Raw genomic sequence first — 26,560 nt, forward strand, 5'->3', positions numbered from 1 at the left:
AGGTAGTAAAGGGAGCAGCAATAATTGCGCATAAGCTAGTGTTAGCGTAATAAGAGATTACTTAGCTTTAAGCTGCTAATAAGGCAGCTATACAACAAAAATTACATAAAAGAAAGTAAGTTTAGGCAGAAGGGACCCTAACAGTTAAAGAGGGCTAGCAATTAACAGCTCTTAAGGAGTTTAGGGCGCGTAGTGATAGGAAGAAGGTAAAGAAGCAGGTGCGTGCTAAAGGAGGTGAGTCCTCCTAAAGGCGCTGTAGACGGTGTAATTAGACAGGACATAACGCGCAAACGTGTAAGAAAGAGGTAGAAGTAGTTTCTAAATAGTATTACAGACTATACTGCACGTTACAGCACTAAACTGGGTTATTTTAGGCTATAATAGGGTGGTGTTTGGTGGGGGGTTAGCAAAAGTGTCCGACTCGCCCGTTGTCCGACTCGCCTGTGGGGTACGTTACTCTTCTTTGTTAAATAGGATAAAGCTAGGTCTTTTTCTAGTATTGTTAGATATTTAGGAACTAGAAATACTAGAATTAAAACTACTAGCTAAATCTAAATTAGAGGTATTGTCTTCTAAATTAAGATTATTACTATTAGTAGAGTTTTTAATAAGATCTTTATGCTTATGTTTATAATATTGTTTTAAATTAGTAGTATTAATAGGCTAACCTACTAAGGTAGTATAAGAATAGCTATTACAGCTTACTTTAATTCTTTTATTTATATTTGTAGCTTACTCTATAGGTACTAGCTTGCTAGTAAATAGGTTATCTTTAAATATATAGTTAGACTTATCTTTACTAGGTAATCTAAAGTCTCTTAAAGTAATATCTAGCTTAGGCTTTCTTAAACTAGACATACTTTAAAACAAAGGTTTATTTATACTTAATATCTAAGTATTTAGAAATTTTACTTAAAATTTATATTTTAAATAGTTTCCCTAGTAATACTTAGTAAAAGAATAGCAAATAAGATTAAAGTAATTCTTATAAAGCTAGATTCTAAACTAACTATAAGTAAATTCTAAAAAGAAGAATTAGATAGTTATATAAGAGTAAAAATGATAAAAGGAAAAATAAATAATAATAAATATATACTACCAAGGTAGTAACTTACTATTTATAGTACTAGAAATACTACTACACAGAAGTTAAGTACGTAAACAAGTAGTAAAAGTTGTAGAGATACCTTTTATTTTTAGAAGAAGTCTTTTTTATATCTTAAAATTCTATAAATATAAGCTAATTACTAATTATTATATACCTAGCTCTATTACTAATATTAAGAGTTAATATAGCTTATAAATCCCTCTCTTATCTAGATTTATTAGCTAGATAGCCAATAAATCCTGCTCTTATCTAGAATTATAAGCTAGATAGCTAATAGATCCCGCTCTTATCTAGATTTATTAGCTATCTAGCCAATAGATCCCGCTCTTATCTAGATTTATTAGCTATCTAGCTGATAAATCCCGCTCTTATCTAGATTTTTTAGCTATCTAGCTGATAAATCCCGCTCTTATCTAGATTTTTTAGCTATCTAGCCAATAAATCCCGCTCTTATCTAGAATTATAAGCTAGTTAGCTAATAAATCCCGCTCTTATCTAGATTTATTAGCTAGATAGCCTAGAGATCCCTATCTTATCTAGATTTATAAGCTAGATAGCTTAGAATTCCTTATCTTATCTTTTATAATTTTAGTTCTAGCTTTAGATTACTAATTTAGAAAGGTTCTTACTAAGATAAATTTTAACACTATAATAAGAGGTATTCTCTTTATATCTCTAAAAGTATCTACTATTAGATATTAAGTACTATCCCTACTACTATCGTAACTACTACTTTGTTACCTTTATTAGTACTTCTATTAGTACTTTAAAACTATACGTAAGTGTTTACCTCTTTTTTTTTTAACTTTATATTAGTTTTCTAACTTATTTTTAGCTTTTTAAGATGTCTTATAGTCTTTCTAAAGTATCTTTTATTACTTCTACTATTAATAGTAGCTCTATAGTAAGGTCTACTAAGCTAGACTCTACTATTAAAGCTATTATTAGTAGTTTTAAGAAGCTAAATTTAGATATTTTAATTACTGTTATAGAGTATCTAAATACTCTTAGAATAGTCTACTATCTTAGAAGGCTGTCTTACTATAATAGCTCTAGATATAGCTTTACTCTTAGTAAGTCTTTTACTTTATATATCCTTATAAATGCTAACTGAAATTAAAGATTTTCTTAAAAAAGCTAAAATAGACTTAGAATATTCTTTTCTTCTAGAAGATAGAGAGAATATTAGTCTAGAGCTATCTTCTATGCTAGAAAGATTAAATATATTTCTAGTAAAAACAAGTATTATCTTTAAAGATTATAGTAAGTAAGACTTTTTTTTTTGATTTATTAAACTAACTGCCTTATAATTCTTATTAAAGACTTTTATAAAAAGTTTATTATTACTTCCAAAGAGGTAGATAAGCTTAAGCTTTCTATAATAGAAGAGCCTAATTTTCTATCTAGTAAGAGTTATTTCTTAAAGGAAGATCTTTTTTTTCTTAACAATATTAACTTTTATAATACTATCTTCTTTACTAAAGAAGAAAGTAGTATATTAAGGACTTATCCTAATATAGAAGACTTTTTTCTAGATTTCTTAGAGAGTAACCTAGAGCCTTTAGAGTATCTTAAAATACTTAAAGATATAGATAAAAAAGATCCTAGTAGAGTAGAATCTCCTATATCTTAGATAATTTTTTTTTTGTTAAAATTATTATAGTATAAAGCTATTATATCCTTCTATATAATTTTAATATACTTTTAATTAAATAAACCTATTTCTTATTATGTAGTAATAATATTATTATGTAATTTATTATCTATATACTAGTATTAACTTTAGTAAAACTTCTTTAAATTGAGACTTTTTATCTCTTATTACTAAAGTAAATAACAATAGTAGATTCTACAATTTTTAAACTATTACCTATATTAATATTTATTTTTAAAATAAATATGTTTAGCTTTAGAATATCCTTATACTTTTAATTAGATACTTAAAATATATAATATAACCTAAATATAGTTTTTGTAGTCTATTTACCCTTTTTACTCCTTTAATAATATAATATAACTCTCTAGTATAGTTAATTATACAATTCTAACTTTAGTTAACTAGTTTAGATCTAATAGTTATAAAGTTATACCTATTTACCTACTTATTACTTCCTTTATTTAACCTTTCTTTTCTATATTAGAGCTAGTCCTAATATAGTAATTTCTCTATTATAGTATTAAAATCTATTTTAGTTATATATATCGATTAAAAGGGTTATTAATATACTATAGCTACTATTACTAATAAACATAGAGAAGCTTAGAATTCCTTCTCTAAAAAATAGTAATTACTATAACGTACTCCACAGGTAAGCAGATTAAACAGGTAAGCGGATTACTCTACTAAAACCACACTAAACCTCTACCCTATTATAGCTTACATTAGCCCACTTTAGCCTTATATACAGTAGTGCAGTATATAATATTATTTAGAAATATCTTCTATAGCCTTCTTACATATATATAAGTTATGTCTAACATTATAGCACCTTATACAGCGTCTTTAGGTTACTTCCCCTTCTTTAGCGCGCACTTGCTTCTTTACCTTCTTACTATTACTACGCGCCCTAAACTTAGTTAGAGTAGTTAATTAAAGGCCTTCCTTAGCTGTTAGGACCCCCTTCTCCTGTAACTGCTTTCTTTTATTTAATTTGCGTTGCATAGCAGCCTTATTTGCTGTTTAAAGCCTAGTAATCTCCTTTTTAGCTAACACTAGCTTATACGCAACAATAGCTGCACCTTTAGTAAGCTTTTTAAAGGCCTTAACTATTAAAGTTAGTAAGCTGCTTGCATGCCTTTAAATCCTCTCTTAAACCAGCGTTAATTGCAACCCTAATTGCAGGGTATTACTTAGGGTTTAGGACTGCTAGAGAGCATCTTCTATAGGAGGTAGTAGTAGGGTATGTAGGCAGACATTAAGACCTATTATAACCCGTTCTAGGTTAAAGGGGACTAATCTAGCGCCTTAGAAGCCTTCTTAGATATTGCTAGAAGTAAATGTCTCCTTATAGGCGCCTATAAAGCATAGTAGAAACTTAGTTTTAGTAATATACGTAATATAGTTATATATACAATTCTTAGCTTAGCGCCTATACGCCTTCTTTAGAGGGGTAAAATAACCTATATTAAGTAGTTATAAGAGGTGTAATAAGTATAGAGGTATATATAGTGTAATAATGTTTGCTTTCTTACAGTATTGTTAGAAGTTAAGGGAGTTATAGCTCTTGTAGCTGTTAATAAGGAGCAGCTAGTACACTCCTTAGGTGCGCGTCTTTGTATAGGCATTAAAGTGCTTTAACCAGTCTAGACTAAGCTTGTTAGTAGTCTATCTGTTCTTAGAGACTCTAATAACCTAATTATAGGGTAGATTGTCTTCTTTGTACCAGGCAGAGAGGTAGTTACAGCCTTTAAAGATAATAAAGGGTAGAATAGCCTACCCTATGCTATTAATGCCCTATATAACTGTTATCTACTTACAGTTACCCTACTGCACTACCTTTAGCTGTCCTTAACGCTCTAAGCCTGTAATAACTACTCCTGTTAATATCTAGCCTATTATAAAGCCTATCTTATTAAAGTTGTACGTGTTATTGTCTTAGATACTATACTTAGCTTTAACATTTGCTATAAGCCTAAACTAGCCCCTAATAATCTCTAGATCCTTACAGAGGGCTCTCTTGTAGTTATACTTACAATTAAACCTTACTTTAAGGTTAGGGCAGCGCTTAATAAATATATTAGGCTAGTTTATGCTAATATAGCCTATATTGCGCTTAGTACGCAAAGAATTAGCTATATTAGCTATAGCAGCCAGCTAAGAGGCAAATCCTTGTGCATCTAGCTTAAGGATGTACTTAGTAATTACGTCCTCCTTAGTCTAGTCTATAATCTGTTAAACTAGCGTATAATTAGCTTATGTAGGTTGTCTTGTGTATTAAGTGTATAGTGTGCTATAAGGCGTGTTATATATAGCTGCAGCACATTACAGGGTAAGTATTACGTCTTGTTTAATTACCTAGAGCGCAAGCTGTATTACAGCTTCTCTTAAGGGCGTAGATTAATGTTGTTGTTGAGGCATTGCGTGGTAAGGTGGAGGTTTGGTGTGGTCTTGGCAGAGTGATCCGCTCACCTGTTTAATCCGCTCACCTGTGGAGTATGTTATAGTAATTACTATTTTTACTATATAGTAATTACTTAGTAAAAAAAAATTGTAATTACTAAATAGTAATTAATAAATAGTAAATTACTATATGCTAAACCTCTTTGGGCATTACTATTTAGTAATTACTATTTTACTAAGTAATTACTTAGTAAACCCCCATCCATGGGTATACGCGGTAGCAAGACATGGGACTAAAGAATTTAATCAAGAAGGAGCGGACGGAGGCTACAGCGAAAATTAGCAAATGCACAATGCCTACGCCGTGGGAATGGGCTACGCATAGGCAAAAAAGGAGTTGTCTTTTGACCTAACCAGGGGTCGCTGTTATAATGTTAGGAATCGAACGGTGGGCTTTGCTAGTGGAGCAATACTTACAACCTGGAATCTCTTGATTTCGAACTAATCGTAGTCAAGCGCCTTGCCATTGGGCCATTAGGCCAGATGTTGATCTGATTTGATTCATGAAAACGTTCAGCAATTGAAGCATCATAAACCACGACAAAATTGGTCCTCTACAGATCAGTTGTACTTTGATGAGATCGCACAGGGCCGCTGAAGTTGCGTTGGTCTTGTGAAGAATTTTCTCGGCGGAGTTGCGGCGAACGCTTTGTGGGGTGTTACCGACACCGATTCTTTACCCTGCGTAAGCTCCACCAAAGCCCAGAGACATAGTAGAGTCGAGATACCAGGAACGATCGGGCCTCAGTCCATCTCTCTTTATCAGATTCCTCCTGACTTTCATCAAGCGGCGCCATCAGAATAACATCGGGAGTGGGGTGTCGTTTTAAAGGACGTATCGAATCTTGTCCATGACCAAGCAATCAAGCTTATTCTCTTGAGGACAACAAGAGCGGGAGTAGCAGCGATAGCGCTGATCGCACCTGCTGCATATGAAGGATTGCACGAAGCTTTAGAAACTATGACAAAAGTGCACAATGTACTATTGCTATTGATTCCGATACTTCAGGATGCTGGAACATAGTACAATGGCAGAAATGCAACGTGGACAAAGAGAGTCAATGACGTCAGCGCTGATTAGTCAGACCAGCTAAGCCGCTACCAAAACATGCCGGTCTTTTACACTCCTTTCACGATGTAATAATTCTGAATACGTTCAATGTCGGTATAGTACTGCGGCGTGAACCATTTGCAAATCCTACTCCCAGAAAGGGTATCCCTGAGGATCATGCTCTAGCGAGCAACGCCTGAGCTCAACGCCGGGAATTGGAGTTCGTCGACGAACATCTCACGTACGGTTTGGAATACAGGAGATCTTGGCAACATATTCATCAGCTCGTTTGAAAGTTGCCAAAGGCGTGCTAATCTCAGACGTGGCGCTTCGGGAGCTGAAAATTGCATGTTGCCATTCGAATGTAGAACAAAGCGTGCTAGGTATGCCGCGTGCAGGAGTTTCATTGCCCAACCAGACTTGTATGTGCTTGGTTGGTAGTGCACTTACTTCCAATCTCCAGGAGCGTAGTCGAATGATATGCACTACTGAACCACGGCGCCAGAACAACAAGCCGCCTTGAGAGATTACACTAGGCTCTTGACCAAAGGCCGAACTCCACGCAGAGCCGAGGCCTCTGTGAAGCTGCAAACTCCCTTCCCACAAACTTGTGTGTATCAATAAGCCTTCGTGGCTGATCTCTTTCAGAAGCTGAATGGAAGGAATACTTAAAAGCGCTCCTTTGCTGCCACCTCTTTCTCCTCATACCAGCGGCGCAATGCCTCGACATAACCAACATCGCGAGGTACCGAGATGTCCTTGGGGAAAGCCGCCACAATTTGCTTGCCCTTGTTTCTCGTTGAGGCTGTCGCATTCAGCTCAAAACCATCGCTCTTGGCGCATCGATTGGCCGTGTTCACATCCACTCTTGTGAATACGGGACGCTGCAGCTGTCCGCTGCTATCATCATAAGAGGACTTGGAGGCTGCTTTGTCTTCGGGAAGTGTGATTCCGGACGACTGAGGTGCGCTCGAAGTCTGCGCATGCGTCAAGACATCCTGATTGTGGACCGCTTTCGCCGGGCTGGAGTATAGAGATGATAGTGTTGATGGATGCATGCGTAGTGGGTGCAAGTGCGAGTCTGGGTCGGAGCTAGAGTGGACGTTGGGATTGCTGTATAAAGATGCTTCAGTCACCGAGTGGGGATACTGATTCTGGCCTACTGGTGCGCCCATAGCTTGTCTATCAGGTGTCGGTCCCGGCTTTCTCCTAGAAACAATTTCGATGGGACGCATGTTCGTGTATTTGTGGGCTGTATCGTCGGTTGCGTACACTCGGTCTGGCATCCAAGCTCCAAAAGTCGACACGCTCGAGATGCTCAGCGGCCGGATAGGGCCCACTCGCGACGAGGCGTCTGCTGCAAGGATGAATTTACTAGGACCATCTTCGATCTTGCGGCTGTCAAGGTCTCTAACCGATCGACTTGGTGATGGTTGACTCCTCCTCGGTACAATATGTCGCGGCGACAGAACGGGGACGTCGCTGACACCCCAACTATCGACAGGCTTTGACAGACTCGACAACGCAGTCTGTGCCCGAACTAGAATACCCTTGGGACTTCTCGATGTGATGGAGACCACATCAGATTTGATACTAATCCGCTCTTCGTTCGTCATCGTGAGTGGCGTCAAGGCAGTCGCACGTGTGGTGAACCTTGGAAATGATGACCTCGGTGTAGAGGGGAGGCTTCGCGCGCGCATAATAGTAGATTAAAGGGAGGCACAGATCCCATGGGTGACATAATCTTCTGGACGAACGGAGTGTGCGATGGATTGGCTTGCGGAAATCATATTCACCTTCACCTCATGCTTGTCATCTTGATCCTGCCCTCGACGTTCCAGTCAGGTTAACTTGATTTATGAGTAAGCTTGACATATTCGGCTATTGGGCACTGGAATTGGTCAGCAAAACACAGACCAAGCACCACAATTTTGGATATGAAGAAATGAGGAAACACCTAATACAGATACTTCACGAAAACAGAAAATCTAGAGCGGCTACATTCTCTCAAGTCCATACCCACTTTTTCAGAGGTCTGAATAGATTATAAAGCTCTCTCGGTTGACGAGCTTGGCTTGTGTGCCGACATTATGGGTTCGGACGTTGACGTAGGCGTCAATATCGCTGGCGAAGATGTCGTCATTGCTGCTGTATTTGGCGGCATAATCTCTGGAGATGCCTGCATCTCATTGGAAATGTCGGGTTGAAAAGAAGAGCTGGAATTCTGAGACCAACCTAGAGCGTCTGAATAGCTTCCGCGGTTCTGTACTCTTGCCAGTCTACTCTTGCATGTAATCAACCTCTTTCTAAGCGCCTCCAGATGTTCATCAAGGTGTCGTCGCTTCACGTACGGCCTGCCCACCATCTCAAGTTCTTCCGAAAGAGGGCGTTTCATTATAGATGGCAAAGAATGATAAGGTTTTGGTGTGGGGACGCTTCCAGGAGTATTGCCAGCGACGGCAGAAGACGTAATCGGCACAAGGACGCCGCCAGAATTTGACATCGAATTATCGAATGATTCGAGAGCGGCTGGACTCAGGGCTGATGTGACGCTGGGTTTGGATATTTTGTCTGTCGCGATTGCGATTGAAATATTAACTGATTCAGACATCGACTTGTTGTGATGACCTTGCGTCTCCATGGCGGACGCTGTGTTCAGGGGAACAGACGGGTCCCCAGTCTTGTAGATAGGGTTCGTGGCGATGTTGGATATCGTGGTAATGCTACTGACTGATGCTGTTTTGGTTTCTGAGCTGCTGTGCCGAGGATAGAATGCCGGATAGATCTTCGTTGTCATGGACGGAGCATTGAAATAGTCTTTCCATCGAACCCAAGTTGGAAACATATCATGCCTTGCAAAGGAAGATTTCAACATAGGAATTTCGCTAGGAGGTGAGGTGATCCCGGATTGAGCGAGCTTTGTGCCACCGCTGGTATGTACCATTGGGCTCACCATAGAAGTGGTGACCCGGAAAGGATTCCAATTCTGTAGAGGAACAATTGTCGTCGAGGAATATACTTGGGCAGCCCCCTGAGAAGCTTCGACATCCGAAGTAATCGAAACATCAACATGTTCAGTTTTCGTGATGGGTTCCGGGGCATGCGAGGCTGCAGATGCCGCAACAGAATTTGTTGAAGTTGTTGTTTCTACTACCGGTAGCGGTGGAGGCACATGCGTCTTCACGAATGGCGCGTATTCGGTGGACTGTTTACGAGCGACTAGATTATCGAGCAGATATATGTCCTTGAAATTCGCCGCACGACCTAGGATCTCGTTGCTAGTTGCGTTCATGATAGTGATATTGTCGGGAGTCCACTCTCCGATCAGCCCAGCTTGATTCAGCTCACCTAATAATACGAAATTCTCTTGTGCTCCAGGTTTGTACAGCACGTTCTGCAGCAATATGCTCTTTCCATCGAGAAACTCTAGCGGTACAGTCCCACTACAAATGCACGAAGATGCCTGGCGACGCCAAGACAGTGGCTTCCAACATGTGAGATGAAGATCATGCAAATTGCTAAAAATGCTGCTGTCCTTGGTAACGTACATGAGAGCAGTAGAATCCAACAGCCACTGGTGGTTGGCATGAGCCAGGGGCAAGCCTGAGTGGCTATGCGTATAAATCGTAGCAGCTGCTGCCATGAGAGCAAGCCCAGCCATGGTCTTGCATTTGTGCTTGTCCAAAGCTTTGATCGTGCGTCGGCCGAGTCGACGGAGCTTGCTAACTCTAGCATCGGCTGAGCGTCGATAGTCCTTTATTTGGCCTCGATTGTCGCGGTTTCGCCGATGCTGAGTGTGTTGACAGGATTCAGAATGGGCGAGTCCTGAATTGTAATGCTCAGTGCCATCGTCAATAGTTACATCGGCATCCTTGGTCATTGTTCGATGGTTTAGAGGCTCAGGTGTGTAACGAACAGGACCGAACCTGGCCTTCAAATCAACGTTCTCGACTTCACAGGGCAATAGATCTGTAGGAGTGCCCTGGGCACGCAACTCAGCTTGGGCCTCTTCATTCAGAAGTTGAGCCATGGCATCGGAATCATGATCAAGATCGCTGTTGTCGATGTCATCTCTACGCTGAGCAGTAGAAATTCTAGGTGCGGTCATGTTGCCATGATTATATTCGTAACAAGCAGCCTTCTGGTGTCCTGCGATCGGGATACCTTTAGGATCGCCGACGATCAAGCTTATGTCCAAGTCCCTCTTCCCCGGTGCTTCGTTCAGTTTTTCATAGGAATTTTGGTCATCCTTTTTATCTTCAGTGTCTGGATGGTATTGTTGGCTAGTCGAGTTGTCGCGCATCGCACTGCTGTGCAGAGGAAAATGACCTGATGGGCTGTGTTTGTAACCTTGAGGTGACAGAGGTCGCCTCTTATGTGTGTTTAAATCCAACAATTCCTGCGGTGCTCGCTCATCGGTGAGCCCTTGGAGAACTTGTTTAGCTACTAGGTCGTCGTCGTCATCAGCAGGACCTTTTGTAGCGTCGAAGCCGGAGGAGCTCCGATTCAAAACTGCTGTATCCGAACGCTGATCTTTGATGCACGGTAGATGGTCCAAATGGGCCGCAGGATTCTGGACGGTTGGTGGATTTACAACAAAAGGCTTTGCGGCGCTGTCATGAACGGCTGACACAACATCAAGCGTCTCATACCTGGTTGGTCGACTAGGAACCTCATGAGGAACTTTCACCTCGGTTTGGCGCAAAGACCCTACATTTTCTTCACCGGCAGCGTCTGACATGTTCGAGTCATGATGTCCCTCCATGAGAACTGACGATTGCTGGCCTCTGGGTTGATATTTGGACCGTCGCCAATCACCATCATGTCTGGTAACCCTACGATGTCGCTCGAAAGCAAAGCTTGCTGTATAGCCCATACCGCATGAGCAATAAAATGGGCTTGAATCAAGAACGGGATTGGGCGACGGCTCTGAAACAGCTACATACTCACTTCCGTGTCCATGTGCCTTCACATGGCGACCGTAATGATCAGCCCGGCAATAACTCAATCCGCAGACACAATGCAACGTCTTGACGTGTTTATTGACTCGACGAGGTAACGACTTCCGGGGAGACATGCTGCTCGGTGTTTTGATAACTGTGGTACTTGCAGATGGCACACTAGGCGATTAATGTGTGACTGGTGTGCAGAGAGATTTCCAAACTTGATCTTGGTAGATGATTTATTGTGATGCAGTCTTCGAGTGTACCTTGACGATGAACGTTATCAAAATGGTGTTATATGTGAGACTCTCGCAGATCGGACAAAGGGGAACAAGCAAAAAAAAAAAGGTCGGATTTGATGAGGTTGTTGCGACAAAGCCGTGTATGCCTCTTTGTCCTTCTGCACCCGAGTAACAGGCAACATCGATAAATCAATATACCACCTAGCGCTCGACAATACGCATTGTAGACGATAACCTTTGTTCAATTTTGGACCGGAATAACGGAGTAACACAAGAGAATAGACAAAGTTGGAACAGGTGAGCATCTCAACTATTCGGTGCCCATGATGTAGCTTGAAGATCCTTGTAAAAAATTCTCTGGCTGCATAATCATCCATTGTCAATTAGATTGTATCTTGATAACATGCAGTCGGGAAGTCGACATAATCGTTCTCGAGCTATGTTGTCATCGAAGAGTCGCATGCCGAGTGTTAAGATGTGTAGGCTAGACGTGCCGTTATTGAGTTGCTGGTTCTTAGTGCTTTTCATTTGCCGGTGTTCAGGTCCACATCTTCACCCACCGTTGGCGCAGATTTGTCCTTATCGAAGATTAAGCCCAGGACTTTGCCTTGGAACTATGGTGTTGCCTAAAGTTCGACCGTACAACGAGAAGCTTCTTTCTGACCATGCTAGACATGGACCAATGCCGATCGTGTTGGTGTGTGCAGCGAAGAGGGTGTTGTGCCCTGGATCGACCGCGAAAGGCGGGGACCACAAGCGCTAGCGTGACGCGCTCAGAACGTGACTGTTTTGAGGCACTCGCCATCACCCCATATTCATTTTAGATACCTCGTACGATCAGTGCAAGGCTTCTCAATATTGCGCTTTCGGGGACACCCGAACAAGATTGTACCTATCGGCTTGATACAATTATGGATTGTTGATGCGATCTAATATTTGCTGTATTTCGCAACAATACACGAATGTTGGACATGCTAGACTGTGATAGTTCCATGTCGCCGGACGAGGATCGGCCTTTCGCCGAATTTTCCGATGGAACATGACATGCCATGCCTAACTGCAGGCACAAGAAAGTCCACGAGTGGTAGATCCTGGCACCGCACAGACGTCGAACCCCAGATTCCTTCCTGACCGGGCTAGCCGCCCCGGACTTTACCTACGTCACGCGGATACCATATTGCAATGTGGAGAAAACCGTGTCGAGGGCCGTGTGGTTGTGCGGCAATCTGATGCGAGATTCTCCGGTGTCGTAGACTTCAAGACCACATCTTCCTCCATCGGAATGGAGTGTTCACAGCTCCTTGCACTTCAGACCCCGCGAAAATGCGTTTTATCTCGTTTTCCATCGCCGCTGCTACCGCATTCTTTACGCTTGCCTCCGCGACACCCATGCATGGCGAGAAGCGTCAAACCAGCTATGTCGGGTATCTTATCTCCACGTTCTCGGACGTGAATCCCAAGCTGCAATGGTACTTGTCAAACGGAAACTCCCCAACCAGCTTCACCAAATTGAACAAAGGTAACCCTGTTCTGACCTCAACGGTTGGTACGAAAGCTGTTCGTGATGTGTTCTTAGCATCAAACGGTGCCCGTACGCAGCACTACATGATTGCCACAGGTATGGATGTCTTGCATCAATAGACGGTTACTGCTAACGACTTCGGTCAGATCTGGACATTAACGCGTCTGGCTTCTCATGGGATAAAGCAACCCGCACGGGTAGCCGGGGTATCGTCGTCTGGAAATCGAAGGACCTAGTCAACTGGTCTTCAGCCAGCCTGAAGTCGGTCGAAGGTGCCACAGCTGGCATGGTGTGGGCCCCCTCTGCAGTCTGGGACGACACCACGCAGCAGTTCTATGTTTTCTGGGCATCGCGCCTGTACGCCTCCTCAGACACCGCTCATACCGGTACTGCAGGTCTTGATCGTATTCGCTACGCCACGACGAAGGATTTCAACACATTCAGCGTGCCTAAAGACTACGTTGCGCCTTCTGATACCCCGGTCATCGACCAAGAGTTCCAGTACCTCGGGCAGAAAGGCCACTTCACGCGCTTTATCAAGAATGAAACCGCACTACAAGTCTACCAGGAGAACACTACCGGCGGACTTTTTGGCACATGGGAGAGAGTGCCGGGGTACGTCACCTCAGGAAGTCCTTGGGAGGGTACGGCCTCTTTCGCGGATAACACTGTTGCTGGAAAGTTCCACATTCTGCTTGATAACTATGTTCAATATGCGCCCTTCGAAACAACGAATATCAACGGTGGAAATTGGACTGCGTCAAGCACTTCCGGCTTCCCCACTGGGTTGAAGCATGGATCCGTTACGCAGCTGACGCAGAAAGAGTACGATGCAGTAAAAGCAAAGTATCCTGCTTAATTGTGTTCAAAGAAACCTCTCCAGAACCTGAATTGATCAGGTCACATTGCACCTACTCTGACTGTGCGTTTGCGCTATCAGTGAGGCGATAACGCTCTCCACATCGTCAAGGCAGAAATAGGGCGTTACCGGCATGGATCTCTGACGTTCTATCACAGCACGGCACTGGAAGAGAGGCGATGCAAGTGCAACTGCAGTCAGGGAGCCATACCCGCGCTTAACCTTCTCGCCTGCATGCAGGCTAGAGAGTTTTGTACTTGACTGATAATAGGGACAGAATAATCGTAGATGTTCACACCTTTCATGAGACTTTCTTCTTCCTCATGACCTCGCCTTCTTTAACCCTCATGAACAAGAATTTTCCTCTTCTAAAGTCCAGCTTCATTGAGAAGAAGCGTTCGATGCGCGCCCTATAAGCAGATACAAAGAAGATAGTACTCTCATATTGTGAGAGTCGACTAGGATTTTCGTCATACTTTATCAGGCCATCGCTCCACAACGTCTACTGGAGTACCAGGTACAGGTATGACAAATTTGTCGAGGCAATACCGATTTTGACCATAGAAGTAGAACCTCCAAGCATCCATTTTGAGTTGAGAAAAGGAGTCAAAGCTGCTGGCTGCTATTGATGAATGTTTGGTACGTTACTGCAGATGTACGATTGTGGATGGAGCTTACAAGCCACTGGCGGGCTCACCTACACTACTTATGCCTGCTACCACAGTATGTAGTCGGAGATCGAAGTGGCCTAGGTTGAGCCCACTTCGGGAGTCCACATTTTTACTCTAGGATCTAAAAAGCTGACCGGGATTAATGAGCATGGAGTCGACGAACTTCATTGTAATGGACTGTCTTACCCTGATGTGGTACTTCATTGCACATGCGGTCTCTTCAAAATTTCATGGAAGATCTCCTCTTTCCTCATGTAAGATTCCCAGTTGAAGTCCTGCTCACTTTTATCTGATCAAGCCACCGACCTGGAAGTTATGAATGATAGCGCGGCATACCGCCCAGATATGACCGAGTCAGGTCCGTGGGCTGGACCGTGTTCGCACCTCAGCACAATGGTGAAAGAGCAAAGAAATATGACGACACACCGGGAAGACCGCCAGGCAACATGCGAGATAACAAAAACCTTTCGCAGGATCAATTCTAAAGACACGCTTTCGTGGGACCATAACATCCAAAGCTGAAGCTTGGCTAATGACGAGCTCGAGCTACTGATGTCGTCATTTCGCGACTTGGTATCACAACTCGAGGTCCGCCAGTATATAAAGTCATGATCATCCTGGTAGATGCGGCATAATTTACGTATTATCGGTTCACAAATACCAGTTCGATATGAATGACGACAAAGCGCCCACTCCTACACATGTGCTGCCTGCAGCGTGTCCAACCGTACGTAGTACGGCCCGTAACGGTTACGGGTTACGGCCGTAAATATAGTAAGTAACGGCAATTATATGAGCCGTAGCTGTATACGTACTGTAGCTATACATAAAGCCATAATATAGTTGTAGTACGGCTAACCTTAGTGTTAACAATAGGGGGATGGGGGGGGGGGGGCGCACGGGCCACTATCGTCGAAACTCAACACCACGCCTGACGGCTGACGCGAGGCCTTAACAGTATCACTACCTCCTCCCCCACTACGCCACAACGCGATTATTGCGTTTTTTTTTTGATATTAACACGCACAAAGGCAGATAAAGCCTATAGAACACGTTTCTAAGCACAGAGGTGTTACAGGATAGGCCTCCTTCACAGTTATTAACCACGCTAGACTAAAAATAGCAACTGTACACCTGTAGCTACGTCTCTACGCCGTAAAGTGGGCCTACGCCGTAATTTTAGGACGTAACGGCCAACGATAATTGCCGTTACTTACGGCAATCGACCTTTGCCGTAGCCGTTTACTTACGGTTGGACACGCTGGCTGCCTGGCAAGAAGACAGTAGACGCTCGCAACGCCGATGTGACACTTCGACTACTCGAGAAACATGACCATGAGTTTGGTGTCTTGACCCCAGAGAAGGAAAAGCAGCTGAGACGAACACTTTACTGGCGTCTGATGACATTGCTCTCGGCAATCAATATCGTCCTCTTTGCATGTGTCCTCACGCGAACAATCAAAGAGACTCTCTGACAGATACAGATCGATAAATCGACGCTTGGTTACGCTGCTATTCTGGGCTTATTCGAAGAGACCAAGATCACGAAGGCCGAGTACAACAATCTCAACACCATGTTTTATGTCGGTAGGTGCATTCACACTATCCCTACCGGTTCATAAAGCTTATCCCAGCAGGCTATCTCGCGTTCCAGTGGCCTGGACATTACCTCTTGCAGCGCTTGCCCTTTGGCAAATTTGTTGGCAGTATCGTCTTTAGTTGGGCAATAATCGTACTTCTACATTGCGTTGCCGTACGTTATGCCGGTCTCGTCGTCATGCGTCTGGCACTAGGAGCAGCTGAAGCTATCGTTGTACCAGCCATGGAAATCACGATCGGCAGGTTCTTCAATCGCTACGCACAGTCGTTTCTGCAGCCAGTATTGTGGATCAGCTGCCTAGCTGCGCCCGTCGCCACCGCTTTCATCTCCTATGGCTTGCTCTGGAGCACAGGAGCGGTTCTTCCATGGAAGTTACTGCACGTTGTGACTGGAGGAATTACTCTTCTTCTTGCTATCTGGGTTTGGATTGACTATCCCAACAACCCAGCAGACGCTCGGTGGTTGACACTCGAGGAGAAAGTCCAAGTCGTTCGTCGCGTGCATCAGTCACAACAAAGCTCTATTGAACAGAAGCATTTCAAGAAAGATCAGTCTGTTGAGACGATCAAAGACCCAGTGTCGTGGCTGTTTGCTCTGCAGTCCTTCACGTTGATGTATTCCAACAACCTCAACTACGGACAGAAGAACCTGATTACCACGTCTATTGGCATCACACCTCTAAACTCCACCTTGGTCACCGCAGCAGGAGGGGTTTTTGGCGTAGCTTGCTGTGTTGTGGCAACACTGGCGCTGCGACGATGGCCACAGAATATCGCCTGGCATGCATCAATCTGATGTTTGCCTTCTATCGCTGGTGGAATCGGGATGGTAGCAATAGACTGGGAGAACAAAATTGCTTTACTTGCATGTTTGATCCTGGCCGCATCCACGTACGGTGTCACATACATCATCGCCCTCGGTTGGACGACCTCTACAGCTGCAGCTTATACCAAGAGGCTCACTCGCAATGCTATTTTCATGCTCGGTTACTGTGTGGGAAACCTGGTTTCTCCTCAAATATGGGTTCCTTCAGCGGGTCCTAGGTATTACGGCGCCTGGATATCGATGATCATCGTTGCGTGGGTTGGAACACCTGCAATCTTGTTGACGATTCGATTCATCCTGATACGAAGAAACCAACAACGAGAGAAGTACCTGGGTGATGCAAGCTCTGAGCAGGCTGAAGGGGGCATCGTGGAAGAGCTTAACGCGGAAGGAGCGACTGTCAGGGTGAAAGTAGATCTCGCGATTCTTGATCTGTCTGATCTCCAGAACAAGTCCTTCCGTTATCCCATATAAGTCCAAATAATGAATGAGAGAGACCAGGTCTGTTTGGTACCCATCCTGATCTCAACATTGAACCTAAAGAACCTCCCGGTAGTATCAAAGCCATGGAATCAAAATGCACATAGTATTCACAGATCTCCTGATGACCCAATTTTTTCACAAAACACAGTTGGAGTGCCATCTCATGTATTCACTGCAGATCAGAATAGCTGAGTGATTGGTACGACTTTTCACTGGAATACTCACTTCGGTCTTGGTGTTACAGCCGCCTCGCCTATGCTCAATCTAGGGAAACATACATTGCAGAAAGCCAACAGATGTTTCGTAAAGACATACTAGGAAAGATACATTGGCGCTTTGAGTATCTTTAGACCTGGTTTATCTAAACTTCAAGGATCTTCACATCACAGAGTATGCCCCTAATCCCGACACAACATTTAGAAGCAATGACATCAGTGCGCCAGTGCTACCATAATTCGATTCTCAGGCTCAAGAACCCCAGACCAACCGTGGAGAGCTCGCGACATGTTACGATACTCACCAGACAGACCTGACCGTATTACATGCACAGTCAAAGATGACAAAAGAAGAGCTTACAAATGTAGATTCGTTCAGCGTTGATCATCAACCATTGACAGAAGCAGTTAAAGACGACGTCGCTCGGTCCGCAGTGCATGGTTCGACTGCTTTTTGCCAGGCTTGAGGCTGCAAAGTCTACAGAAGCAGATTAACAGAGTTTTTTTTGGAGTTGGAAAAAAAAAGATCGATGACTACCACGAAATGATCAACATCTTGGAAAATATCCATGACGAAGTTTTGCTTGAGCATGCGAACAAATTGCAGACACTCTAAGAACTGTTACAGATCAAAGAGACAGAAGCAATTGCTTTTCACAGGCAAGTTGAGACACCATGGAAGTTGCTGAATTAGCACTGAATCTCGAACCTGCAGCGTATTGGAGCTGTTTTAGAACGGGAGGCAAAGAAAACTGCAAGGCCTGAACGTATCTGGTCGGGCAAAACAGCTGTTTATTATATCGAAAACTTGTACGTCCAACCGAAACTAACAAATCTCCCTGATTATCAATACCTGCTCGGCATTCTTTCTATTCATGAGATCAACGGAACAGGTCTTGGGTGATTTTCAGCTTTAGCATACTTAAAAATCCACATAGATGTACCTGAAAGCATTGCAACTCTCACCTCTGTTTTTACAGTCTTTTGATCGAGAGTCTCATTGCCTTATTCTTGTGGAAACGCTTTCAATGTTGGCAAAGCATGAGTTTCATTGTAGATTCCACTGCGCAATACTTTTGTTGTTCTGCTGTACTCGTTGAAGTTGAAGTTGCATCCTACTCACAGTGGTACCCTTCAGGCCGGCATATTAAAAATTTCTCTGGGAAATGGGCTCGGCTAACAGATACTTATGTCAATATTTCGCTTACCGACACCTTTGACGGCCTTAAGTCCGACAATTCTTGAGCGGAGGCGAAAGAACTTGGAAGGGTACTTGTAGCGCCTTGTATATCTACAAAGCAGAATAGTAGTGCGTTTATACTGGCCTCTTCGTCCATTGTATCAAAGAGAGTACTGACGCGGAGTTGAGGCAGATGCTTTCACAGTATCCACTCGGGCTCGAAGATCCCGTTGACTTGCCCGGAGTCAACATGGATACTGTGGTTGCCGGCGTAAGTACTGTACGGCGAGCCTGGAGGCAGGGGTTTTGCGTGTATCGCCACATTGATTTGATACAAATTGTATACAAAACTCAGTACTTGCTTCAATTGCAGCTTGGCAACGGTCTTCCATTGTATTATATACAAAACTAGGAGGATTTCGATGTATTTCCATGACTAGGGCATATAGAACATTCAGGAATCTTATCGGCTCTTAACACTACTTATGCCGGCAACCATAGTATGTTGAATCCCCTGCTGCTACCAGTGCATCCGGCTTCGAACAGTTGTTTTGCTCATTTCGAAGAACGACGGATCGTTTGTCACGACAGCGCGAACATGAACGAACACTCTCTGCCGCGAATGAGTCATTTTGTTATCTTTGCATTCATTCCAGCTGATGTTTGACTAGATAAGTTGCTGGGATTTGAGTTGAAGGCTTGCATTTGTATCACCCTATTGGGTAAGACGGCCCGTCCTGTATTGGGATAGTCCCGCCAGACAGGCACCCCAATACCAATCGGCCCTTTACTGAGGTTCAAAACAAAGTTGATTCCCATTCGTAGTGATAGACATCTTAGATCTTAAGATGCTGGTTAGGATCGTGAGGAACGTTCTTGATCTGCCAGTTCCACCCAATGCCTCGATGCGAAGGAAACATCAATGCAGAGGCCCAGAACAGCTTTTCTCGCACGTTTCGGCAGTCCTCAAGGCGTTTGGGTCTAGTATCTTTGCTCTTGTCTTGCCTGCCAACAAACACAGGTGCATCGTTCTCGCCTCTTAATCTCACAATGGCGAATTCGACGAACCACACCGGCATCGCAACAAACGCCGAGCTCTGATAATATTCCGCCGACGGATTGCCAAAAGTATAACAGGGTGAGTCTAGGCATAGAAAGGCCAAAACGGGGAGTATGAGTGTCGATATACGTCGCTGGTTGGGAAGGAGAAATAGTACCAGGGTGAGGAGAAAAGTGAACGGCAGATACAAGGAGGAAATAGGTTTTCGCACTTCCGAAATAGGGTACAGAAGTGCAAAGGTAGTCGTCATGTTTCCGAAATTCCGGATGCTCAAGGAAGTTGCAGTAAGATGCTCTCACATCCTAATATTACATTTGCAGATGGAAAGGTGGTCTGACACGCCGGGTTTTGTCACGCTAATTCCTCTAGTGTGGGAGCTGAGTTCCAGTGCTTCGCTATACTTGATTTATACTACATGATGCGTTGTCCACACCACAGTCAGAGCATGAGTAAGTCGCTCAAGTTTTGAACATCTCGTCAATCACGTACTGTGTGAAAATTGTTTGGGCCGGCAGCCGCGATATTGCCACCCCAATGCTTGGGAAATGGAGGTGTGGTCCTCCATCTGTAGAGGTATGAACTTGCACGTTCCACACTGCGAGAATCGACCATGTCCGTCTGGTGGCACCGTATCGCTGTTTTTATCAACAATATAGTTAATCAAATGCTCTCCACTTACATCTGTCAATCACATCTCTTCCCGACTGTTTCAGTTGGACATCTTCGATAGTATAGTGGTCAGTATTTCTGCTTGTCATCCACAGGACAGCTCGCAGGAGGCCGGGGTTCGATTCCCCGTCGGAGAGATATGATTTCTTTTTGCTGTGTGTGTTTACGTGCCCGCTGTGGGTAAACATCCGGATGGAGTGGAGATGGTAATTTTTTTGCACAAGGTCTGTGCATGGCGCTAGTGTTTTCTGTGTCATTGCGTCGCGAAGATGCGCTTGCTTGGCAGCATCAAATACGCAGTAGCAATTGCAAATGTCCTTGCTCGCCTTGCCGAACGAGCTGCTCTGCCACATCTCGGAGGATCTACATGAGGAACATGACGTGTACTCATTCGCCCGCGTCAACAAGCAGATGTACAACCTGACGATAGCACAGCTATACCAAGTTAACGCCAAGCACTCAAGCAGTTCGGCCTTGCGCTGGGCTGCTACCCAGGGCCAGACTAGGACCGCTGAAAAGGCGCTGAAAGCTAGATGGCATGGCTCTGAGTCAGCGAGCCTTTCGGAATATGACGACGCCCAATCGACGCCCAGCATCGAAGCAGCGCTGGTGTTCGCAGCAGAAAACAATCACGACGCCATGGTCAGACTGCTCATCGAGAACGGTGCCCGTCCGTATTGGGGGGATCGAGGTCGGAGGCGCAACGCGATGGAAGTCGCTTGTGAGCAAGGCCACACGGATATTGTGAGGCTGTTGCTTGAGCTGGGTGCCAACGCCAGGGCGGGAATTGCGACAAAACCGTTTTCGATCCAACTGGCTGCAATGAACGGCCACGCGGAAATTGTGCGGATGCTCATCGACGCAGGCGAGGACCCAGACAGATGCAGCGGTAGACCATCGGGTGGCTCGTACACGGCGCTGCAGGCTGCTGTGTTGATCGACAACGAACAGATGGTGAAGATGCTCCTTGCGAAAGGAGCCCAGATTGATAGTCGTAGTGCAAAGGGTGTCACGCCGCTCGAACTTGCCGTCATAAAGCAGCGGTTGGGAATTGCAAGGCTGTTGCTTGGTGCGGGTGCTGAAGTTCCTAGAGATTCCCAATCACCTGCACTCAAGCTCGCTGCACAACCAGGCCGAGAGCAGTTCTTGATGCTGCTGCTGGAGAATCAGGCAGTGGGTTCGGCTAGCAAAGCCGGGCGGAGATATCTGACAAGATCGAGAATACGTAGTTGCCAGAACAAGACTTGATTTTCTTACCATCTATTCCGCCGCTATATGCCAGTACACTGAAAACACTTATACGTGATGACACCGACCCAGACCAACAAGAAGTAAGCTGCCCAAGTTGCGAGAGATACCGAAATATGACCAGACGTCCCTGCAAATGATCCCCACAACCCCACACCTAGCGAAAAAATCAAGACGTCTAGAAGCCTTCAACGACCAAAGAGCAACCGCTGATGGCGACACAAGCACTTCGTGATAGGGCTGGCGCGAGTACCCAAGCTTCCACAACAGCACATGTCGACAAAAAAAACCTGGAGAATCTGGCTACGCCAGACGATATTGATGAGGACGAGACTCGAACTCGCGCCACTTTCGTGACCAGGAAGCTTAATGTTAAGCAATGCTAAGGAGGAAGAACCTTAACCTGGCGCCATAACCAACTCGGCCACCTCACCCTTCTCTTAGATTTGATGAAGGCACTCTGGTATTTTTTATTTATATCGTGCGTTTTGGTGTACAAAGGCTGTGGACGTGATTCTGGTTGTGGCGTGGAGCAAATGCACTGCGTTCTTGTCATCCAGGACCTGCTCGATGTTTTAACAGTCGTAGCTTCTGGTCTGGGAAAGCAACGCGCACGTGGGCACCTCCGTTGCTTCTCTATTTGCCCTGCGCGGCGTACAAATTTCTGTATGTGTGTGCGCCAAACGGGTATGGTCGAGTATCGCAGCGTTGATCGCGCAGTTGTACGATAGAGCGGTTGACATTGTTGTTGACGATCCGGGAGCATCGTGGCACATGCTCATTCTACTAGGTGGCGAGTGGGAGCAGTCCAGCATCGTCGCCTCGTAGATGGCCTAATGGTTTATAAGTAGTATAGAAGGACCAAGATGGTTCGACAAACTATCAACAACAAACAACGGCTCAATTGTAACGCATATAAAGAACACACTCCTTGTGGCTCCACGTCCTCTGCGCATGGGTCGTAATGGCTAGAGCCTTAATGACACCAGTCGAAACTGACGAAAGAGCCAATCTTGCTGCTTTGGACTTGTAAAGCGCTGTAGTGGTTGCTGAGCCTAGCGGCTGTCCCTTTGCCTTCAAGTATTGTGTCGGCCAATGCGCCCAGCAATGCATCTGAATTGTAATGAGCGGGACGTTCGTGATGTTGATACGGCGTGTTGGCGGCGGTCGCGCGTCGAGAAGCAGCGAGCTTCATGCATGGTAGCGTCACTCAGCAGAGAAGATTGTTGTCGAGTGCGGGTGAAAGAAGGAGGCGACGTCACATGGGCGTGCACAGCATGGCTCCCTCATGCTGTGGGGTAGATTGGGCGGAGTTGATGGAGGGAAGCAATGGCTTGGCGAGAGGGGCGCGCAGCGAGCATCACATGGAGATTGGAGAACGATGTTCACATGCTCTGTGATCGGGCCTTATTTATATCGTGAACACGACACTACGGTACCCAGTTTCCCCATGAATACCTCGCTGTTGATATGTGTATTATTCTGCAATCAGAGTGCTGCATCTGCACTGTTCTCAGCTTGTTGTCCAGATCCTCGGCGAACTCACCGGCTGTGTACCAAAGACAGGTTCGAGTCGCACGCCTCCAAAGCTCCATCCATCAACGAAGACACTTTCTTGGTATCTCTTGCTCACAATGAAACCCAGTGCACCTTCCAGCCCCACGTTTACCTCGATATCACCCTCAACTTCCACCCATCCCTTACCCTTGTTTTCCTCATACCTCTTCTTCCCTACTCTTACACGTACTGCATCCGGATGCAAAAGGACCGCTGCAACGTCTGGCGTGATCTTGACGTCTACGAAGCGGCTCTTGAAGGTACTCGCATCGAAGGGCCTTCCAACGCTGAAAACAAGATCGCGCGGTGGTGTGTATTTGGCATCGTGGAATGCGACGATGAATTGCACCTTGTACTTGCCTGGCGGTATACCTGTCTTGATGTCGCGTACGCAGATGTTGTCGGCTTTGATGCACTGATGTACCGCTGCCTCCTCACGCCGACCATCATGATCTAGGTCCTCCGCCACAGGATATATCTTCCTCAGACCCCCGTTTTCGTCCACTGCAAGGCCGCCTTCACCTGAGGGCGATGAACTGCGGAACTTCGACATGCGTGGTAGATCCTCGAGGTGGCTTGCAACGCCGAGAAGCATCCCAGTCTTGAAATCGACTTGCACAAGACGGAAGCTGTCATCCCTGAGCCCATGTCCATCGATACCAATCCTAAAAAGCGTGGGCGCAATCTCAAATTTAGGTGGCAGCGCAGAAAGTTTCGCCACCATTTCGCCAAACTCTTTCGCTCTCCGTACCTGTTCGCCATCCTGCATGTACTGCTCCGTCAGACTAGCCATCTCGTCCTCCTTCATCCACTGCTCGAGGCTGATATTAGCGAGTCCGCGGTCCACATCGAAGCGGTAATATCGAGTGTCACTATTGCTGTACATGCGCCTCATCTCGTTGTCAACGCGGGCGGTGCTAGTCGCCATCCCAGCCAGCGCTGTCGCCAGGGAGATGTCGGTCCCAAGACCAAACGGCAGCCAGGTCGCCATCTTCTTCACGCTCGACAGACTTTGCAGACCAGTGCCTACCGACACAATCACGCCGATCGAACGCCCTTCCCAAAGCGCTTTGGCTGCGTAATCGACTTCGGCGCAAGGGTTGTTGAAGCCTACACCACCGTCGAGGTACGTGACTTTAGGCGTGCCAAACTGCATCTCTTCGAAGAACGTCGGCGCTGCAGACGTCGCTCGAAGAGCTTCCCAGATGCGAGTCGTTTGATCGTTGGGGTCGTACGTCGAGAGTATCCTGGGAAGACCTAACGCGTTCTTGAGCGATGTAAGCACAAACCCGCGACAACCAGCTGCGTTTGCTTTTCGATGAACAGATTGACGCGGATGCAGCTTCCATGTATCGCTCCGTAGAGGCAATGGTTTTGGCGAAAGGGGACTATCGCTGTACAATGTCGATTCAGGCCGCGATGCGTTGCCGTTGCGAGATGTGAGTGGTCCAGACGGCAAATCACCTTCATGGTTCTTCATCGTGGCTACAGGACTTTGCGTGACGATCAGATCCGGCGTTGCATCAGCCCAGATACTGGCATTTCGCAAAGTGGAATTTTCTTCAACCTCCTCAAAAAGCGCCCCGTCCCACATCGGCTCATTTTCGTCGAAGCCCAGATCCTTCAGTGATTGTTTAATCGCATTAGCAAGAATAGCTCCCGAGAACCGCGTCGCTCCAATCGGCACTTTCATTCCAAAGGCTTTGAATGACCGGTCGTGCTCGAATATCTGCTGCGCCAGCTTCAAGTAAATTTCTATGCACTGTTCGCAGTTGAGTCGCAGCCGCGAAAGAAGTATTGCGATGATACCACCTGTTGATGTGCCACCGATACTGCGGGCTGATCAGTATCCTATTGATAAGATGCGTGGGGTTGTTACCTACAGGTCGAAATAGTCGCATGGTTTCAATGCTCCGTGGTCGCTTTGTGCTCGGCGTCCCAATCTCTTTTCTTCGAGAGCTATGCTTTGCATCAAGTCTCGTAGCACCATGAGGGACGACAAGCCTCGCACGCCTCCTCCATCTAGTGAGAGCAATCGCAGAGGCGCCCGAGGACTCCTTTCCATGGTGAGCGGCTCCATACTGTATTGTAGCGGCCGACTGTTGATGATAAAAAGTTCAGGGAAGATTCTGTGTAGTGGTCGTGCCAGCACTGTGAACGGTATTCCAGCGTTTATGCCTGCGCTAGCTTGTGTTATTTTGAATCACTTGATCTTTCAATTGTTTCGCAAAGTTTCCTTTTATCGATTGCAACTGTGGCAACACTGGGCGTAAGTCAAACGTTGAAGATCCCTCTGTAGTGGCTGCCTACAAGGCTGAGCTAAATATGTAGGAGGTGGTCAGAACTTATTCCATGAATGCTCGTTTTCGGTTCCAGGATGGCCGAGTACGTTTCCGCACTCTAAATACCTCCAAGGCCATCTAGTGGATTTGCCCGCGATACGCTGAGCTGCCATTTCACCAATGCAGCGTAGCATTCTCAAAATACCTTTGATGGGAGCCGAGTAGGCGCCCGCTTGCCACAGATGTATTGGTGTGGTGGGGTCCGCCTCCAAGAATGGTTACAAGCTGCGCCATCCCAGGCGTGCGGCGCAGTCACCCAGTAATAAGGGTCATCAAACGCACCGAAGCATTTCTTTGCTTTTGTGGAACTGGGATCGAAACGAGCGAGCGGCTGACTCCAAAGCATATCAATTCTCTAGGCGTCGGTGAGGGAAGTTCAGGTGTGAGGCGCTGCGCCTCGGATGCAGATCAGCAGGACAAGAATGCAGCCTGGCTGATGTCAGCCTTACGTGTGCCTTGTATAAGGCTCTAAGATCCGTGCGCCTTATAGACGAAAAAGTGGACGGCTCGATAGGGCTGAGTCAATCTCAATGCGCCGATCATCCCACAGTTGCTGTGTATTGAAAACTTTGATTTTCCTGCTGATCATGGGCAGACATCGCAGACTCGACTTGCCGGCAAGACAGGGGATCGGCTCAGTCAGATTGACATGCCCTGGACAATTGAGAGAGTTCTGGGTTTGTGTTATTATGTTGTGGGGTAGATACAGGTCTTTTATTCCATTTTAATAATATGTTTGCGGGAAATTCTGGTCAGTGCGCAGTTACGACTGCCTCATGGTACAAGGAAAGAATTTAACGTGTTTTATAAGCGAGCGCCGCGTACAAGCAAGCGCCGCACCCCACCAGGTTTGCACATATCTGTA

At 45.4% G+C, this 26,560-nt stretch overlaps 8 protein-coding genes and 2 non-coding genes across 10 annotated transcripts, besides 22 other annotated features; 4 read left to right on the forward strand and 6 right to left on the reverse strand.

Annotated features, from left to right (window-relative positions):
* Positions 1 to 456: part of a mobile genetic element that runs on past the window's edge.
* Positions 457 to 651: 195 nt separating this feature from the next.
* Positions 652 to 662: an inverted repeat.
* Positions 652 to 949: a mobile genetic element.
* Positions 878 to 932: a tandem repeat.
* Positions 939 to 949: an inverted repeat.
* Positions 950 to 990: 41 nt separating this feature from the next.
* Positions 991 to 999: an inverted repeat.
* Positions 991 to 1,298: a mobile genetic element.
* Positions 1,225 to 1,283: a tandem repeat.
* Positions 1,290 to 1,298: an inverted repeat.
* A 354-nt stretch (positions 1,299 to 1,652) lies between these two features.
* Positions 1,653 to 1,661: an inverted repeat.
* Positions 1,653 to 1,936: a mobile genetic element.
* Positions 1,701 to 1,709: an inverted repeat.
* Positions 1,701 to 2,250: a mobile genetic element.
* Positions 1,928 to 1,936: an inverted repeat.
* Positions 2,242 to 2,250: an inverted repeat.
* A 275-nt stretch (positions 2,251 to 2,525) lies between these two features.
* Positions 2,526 to 2,535: an inverted repeat.
* Positions 2,526 to 3,114: a mobile genetic element.
* Positions 3,105 to 3,114: an inverted repeat.
* Positions 3,115 to 3,386: 272 nt separating this feature from the next.
* Positions 3,387 to 5,269: a mobile genetic element.
* Positions 5,270 to 5,300: a dispersed repeat.
* A 170-nt stretch (positions 5,301 to 5,470) lies between these two features.
* Positions 5,471 to 5,695, reverse strand: EKO05_0002713 (uncharacterized protein; the record flags this gene model as incomplete). The annotated part of the gene is made up of 2 exons (XM_059635975.1): positions 5,471 to 5,591; positions 5,649 to 5,695. The coding sequence occupies 2 exons, from the start codon at positions 5,693 to 5,695 to the stop codon at positions 5,471 to 5,473; spliced, it is 168 nt and encodes a 55-aa protein (XP_059491958.1).
* A 1,252-nt stretch (positions 5,696 to 6,947) lies between these two features.
* EKO05_0002714 (uncharacterized protein) lies at positions 6,948 to 7,895 on the reverse strand (the record flags this gene model as incomplete). Its single annotated transcript, XM_038945120.1, has 1 exon — positions 6,948 to 7,895. The coding sequence occupies one exon, from the start codon at positions 7,893 to 7,895 to the stop codon at positions 6,948 to 6,950; it is 948 nt and encodes a 315-aa protein (XP_038801304.1).
* A 428-nt stretch (positions 7,896 to 8,323) lies between these two features.
* EKO05_0002715 (uncharacterized protein) lies at positions 8,324 to 11,356 on the reverse strand (the record flags this gene model as incomplete). The annotated part of the gene is made up of 1 exon (XM_059635976.1): positions 8,324 to 11,356. One exon carries the CDS (start codon positions 11,354 to 11,356, stop codon positions 8,324 to 8,326), a length of 3,033 nt encoding a protein of 1,010 aa, XP_059491959.1.
* Positions 11,357 to 12,787: 1,431 nt separating this feature from the next.
* On the forward strand, positions 12,788 to 13,845 carry EKO05_0002716 (uncharacterized protein; the record flags this gene model as incomplete). Its single annotated transcript, XM_038938122.1, has 2 exons — positions 12,788 to 13,082; positions 13,133 to 13,845. 2 exons carry the CDS (start codon positions 12,788 to 12,790, stop codon positions 13,843 to 13,845), a joined length of 1,008 nt encoding a protein of 335 aa, XP_038801306.1.
* Positions 13,846 to 14,530: 685 nt separating this feature from the next.
* Positions 14,531 to 14,571: a dispersed repeat.
* A 1,345-nt stretch (positions 14,572 to 15,916) lies between these two features.
* On the forward strand, positions 15,917 to 16,911 carry EKO05_0002717 (uncharacterized protein; the record flags this gene model as incomplete). Its single annotated transcript, XM_059635977.1, has 3 exons — positions 15,917 to 15,952; positions 16,001 to 16,103; positions 16,154 to 16,911. 3 exons carry the CDS (start codon positions 15,917 to 15,919, stop codon positions 16,909 to 16,911), a joined length of 897 nt encoding a protein of 298 aa, XP_059491960.1.
* Positions 16,912 to 19,655: 2,744 nt separating this feature from the next.
* Positions 19,656 to 20,129, reverse strand: EKO05_0002718 (uncharacterized protein; the record flags this gene model as incomplete). Its single annotated transcript, XM_059635978.1, has 1 exon — positions 19,656 to 20,129. One exon carries the CDS (start codon positions 20,127 to 20,129, stop codon positions 19,656 to 19,658), a length of 474 nt encoding a protein of 157 aa, XP_059491961.1.
* A 470-nt stretch (positions 20,130 to 20,599) lies between these two features.
* EKO05_4t4 lies at positions 20,600 to 20,685 on the forward strand. Its single transcript has one exon. It is a non-coding gene; the product is annotated as a tRNA-Asp (tRNA).
* Positions 20,686 to 20,860: 175 nt separating this feature from the next.
* Positions 20,861 to 21,796, forward strand: EKO05_0002719 (uncharacterized protein; the record flags this gene model as incomplete). Its single annotated transcript, XM_038945121.1, has 1 exon — positions 20,861 to 21,796. The coding sequence occupies one exon, from the start codon at positions 20,861 to 20,863 to the stop codon at positions 21,794 to 21,796; it is 936 nt and encodes a 311-aa protein (XP_038801308.1).
* A 319-nt stretch (positions 21,797 to 22,115) lies between these two features.
* On the reverse strand, positions 22,116 to 22,230 carry EKO05_4t5. Its single transcript has one exon. It is a non-coding gene; the product is annotated as a tRNA-Leu (tRNA).
* Positions 22,231 to 23,309: 1,079 nt separating this feature from the next.
* EKO05_0002720 (uncharacterized protein) lies at positions 23,310 to 25,433 on the reverse strand (the record flags this gene model as incomplete). The annotated part of the gene is made up of 2 exons (XM_038938164.1): positions 23,310 to 25,185; positions 25,237 to 25,433. 2 exons carry the CDS (start codon positions 25,431 to 25,433, stop codon positions 23,310 to 23,312), a joined length of 2,073 nt encoding a protein of 690 aa, XP_038801309.1.
* Positions 25,434 to 26,490: 1,057 nt separating this feature from the next.
* Positions 26,491 to 26,557: a mobile genetic element.
* Positions 26,558 to 26,560: the final 3 nt, after the last annotated feature.

Source organism: Ascochyta rabiei, chromosome 4 (assembly GCF_004011695.2).
Source record: "Ascochyta rabiei chromosome 4, complete sequence".
Taxonomy (NCBI): domain Eukaryota; kingdom Fungi; phylum Ascomycota; class Dothideomycetes; order Pleosporales; family Didymellaceae; genus Ascochyta; species Ascochyta rabiei.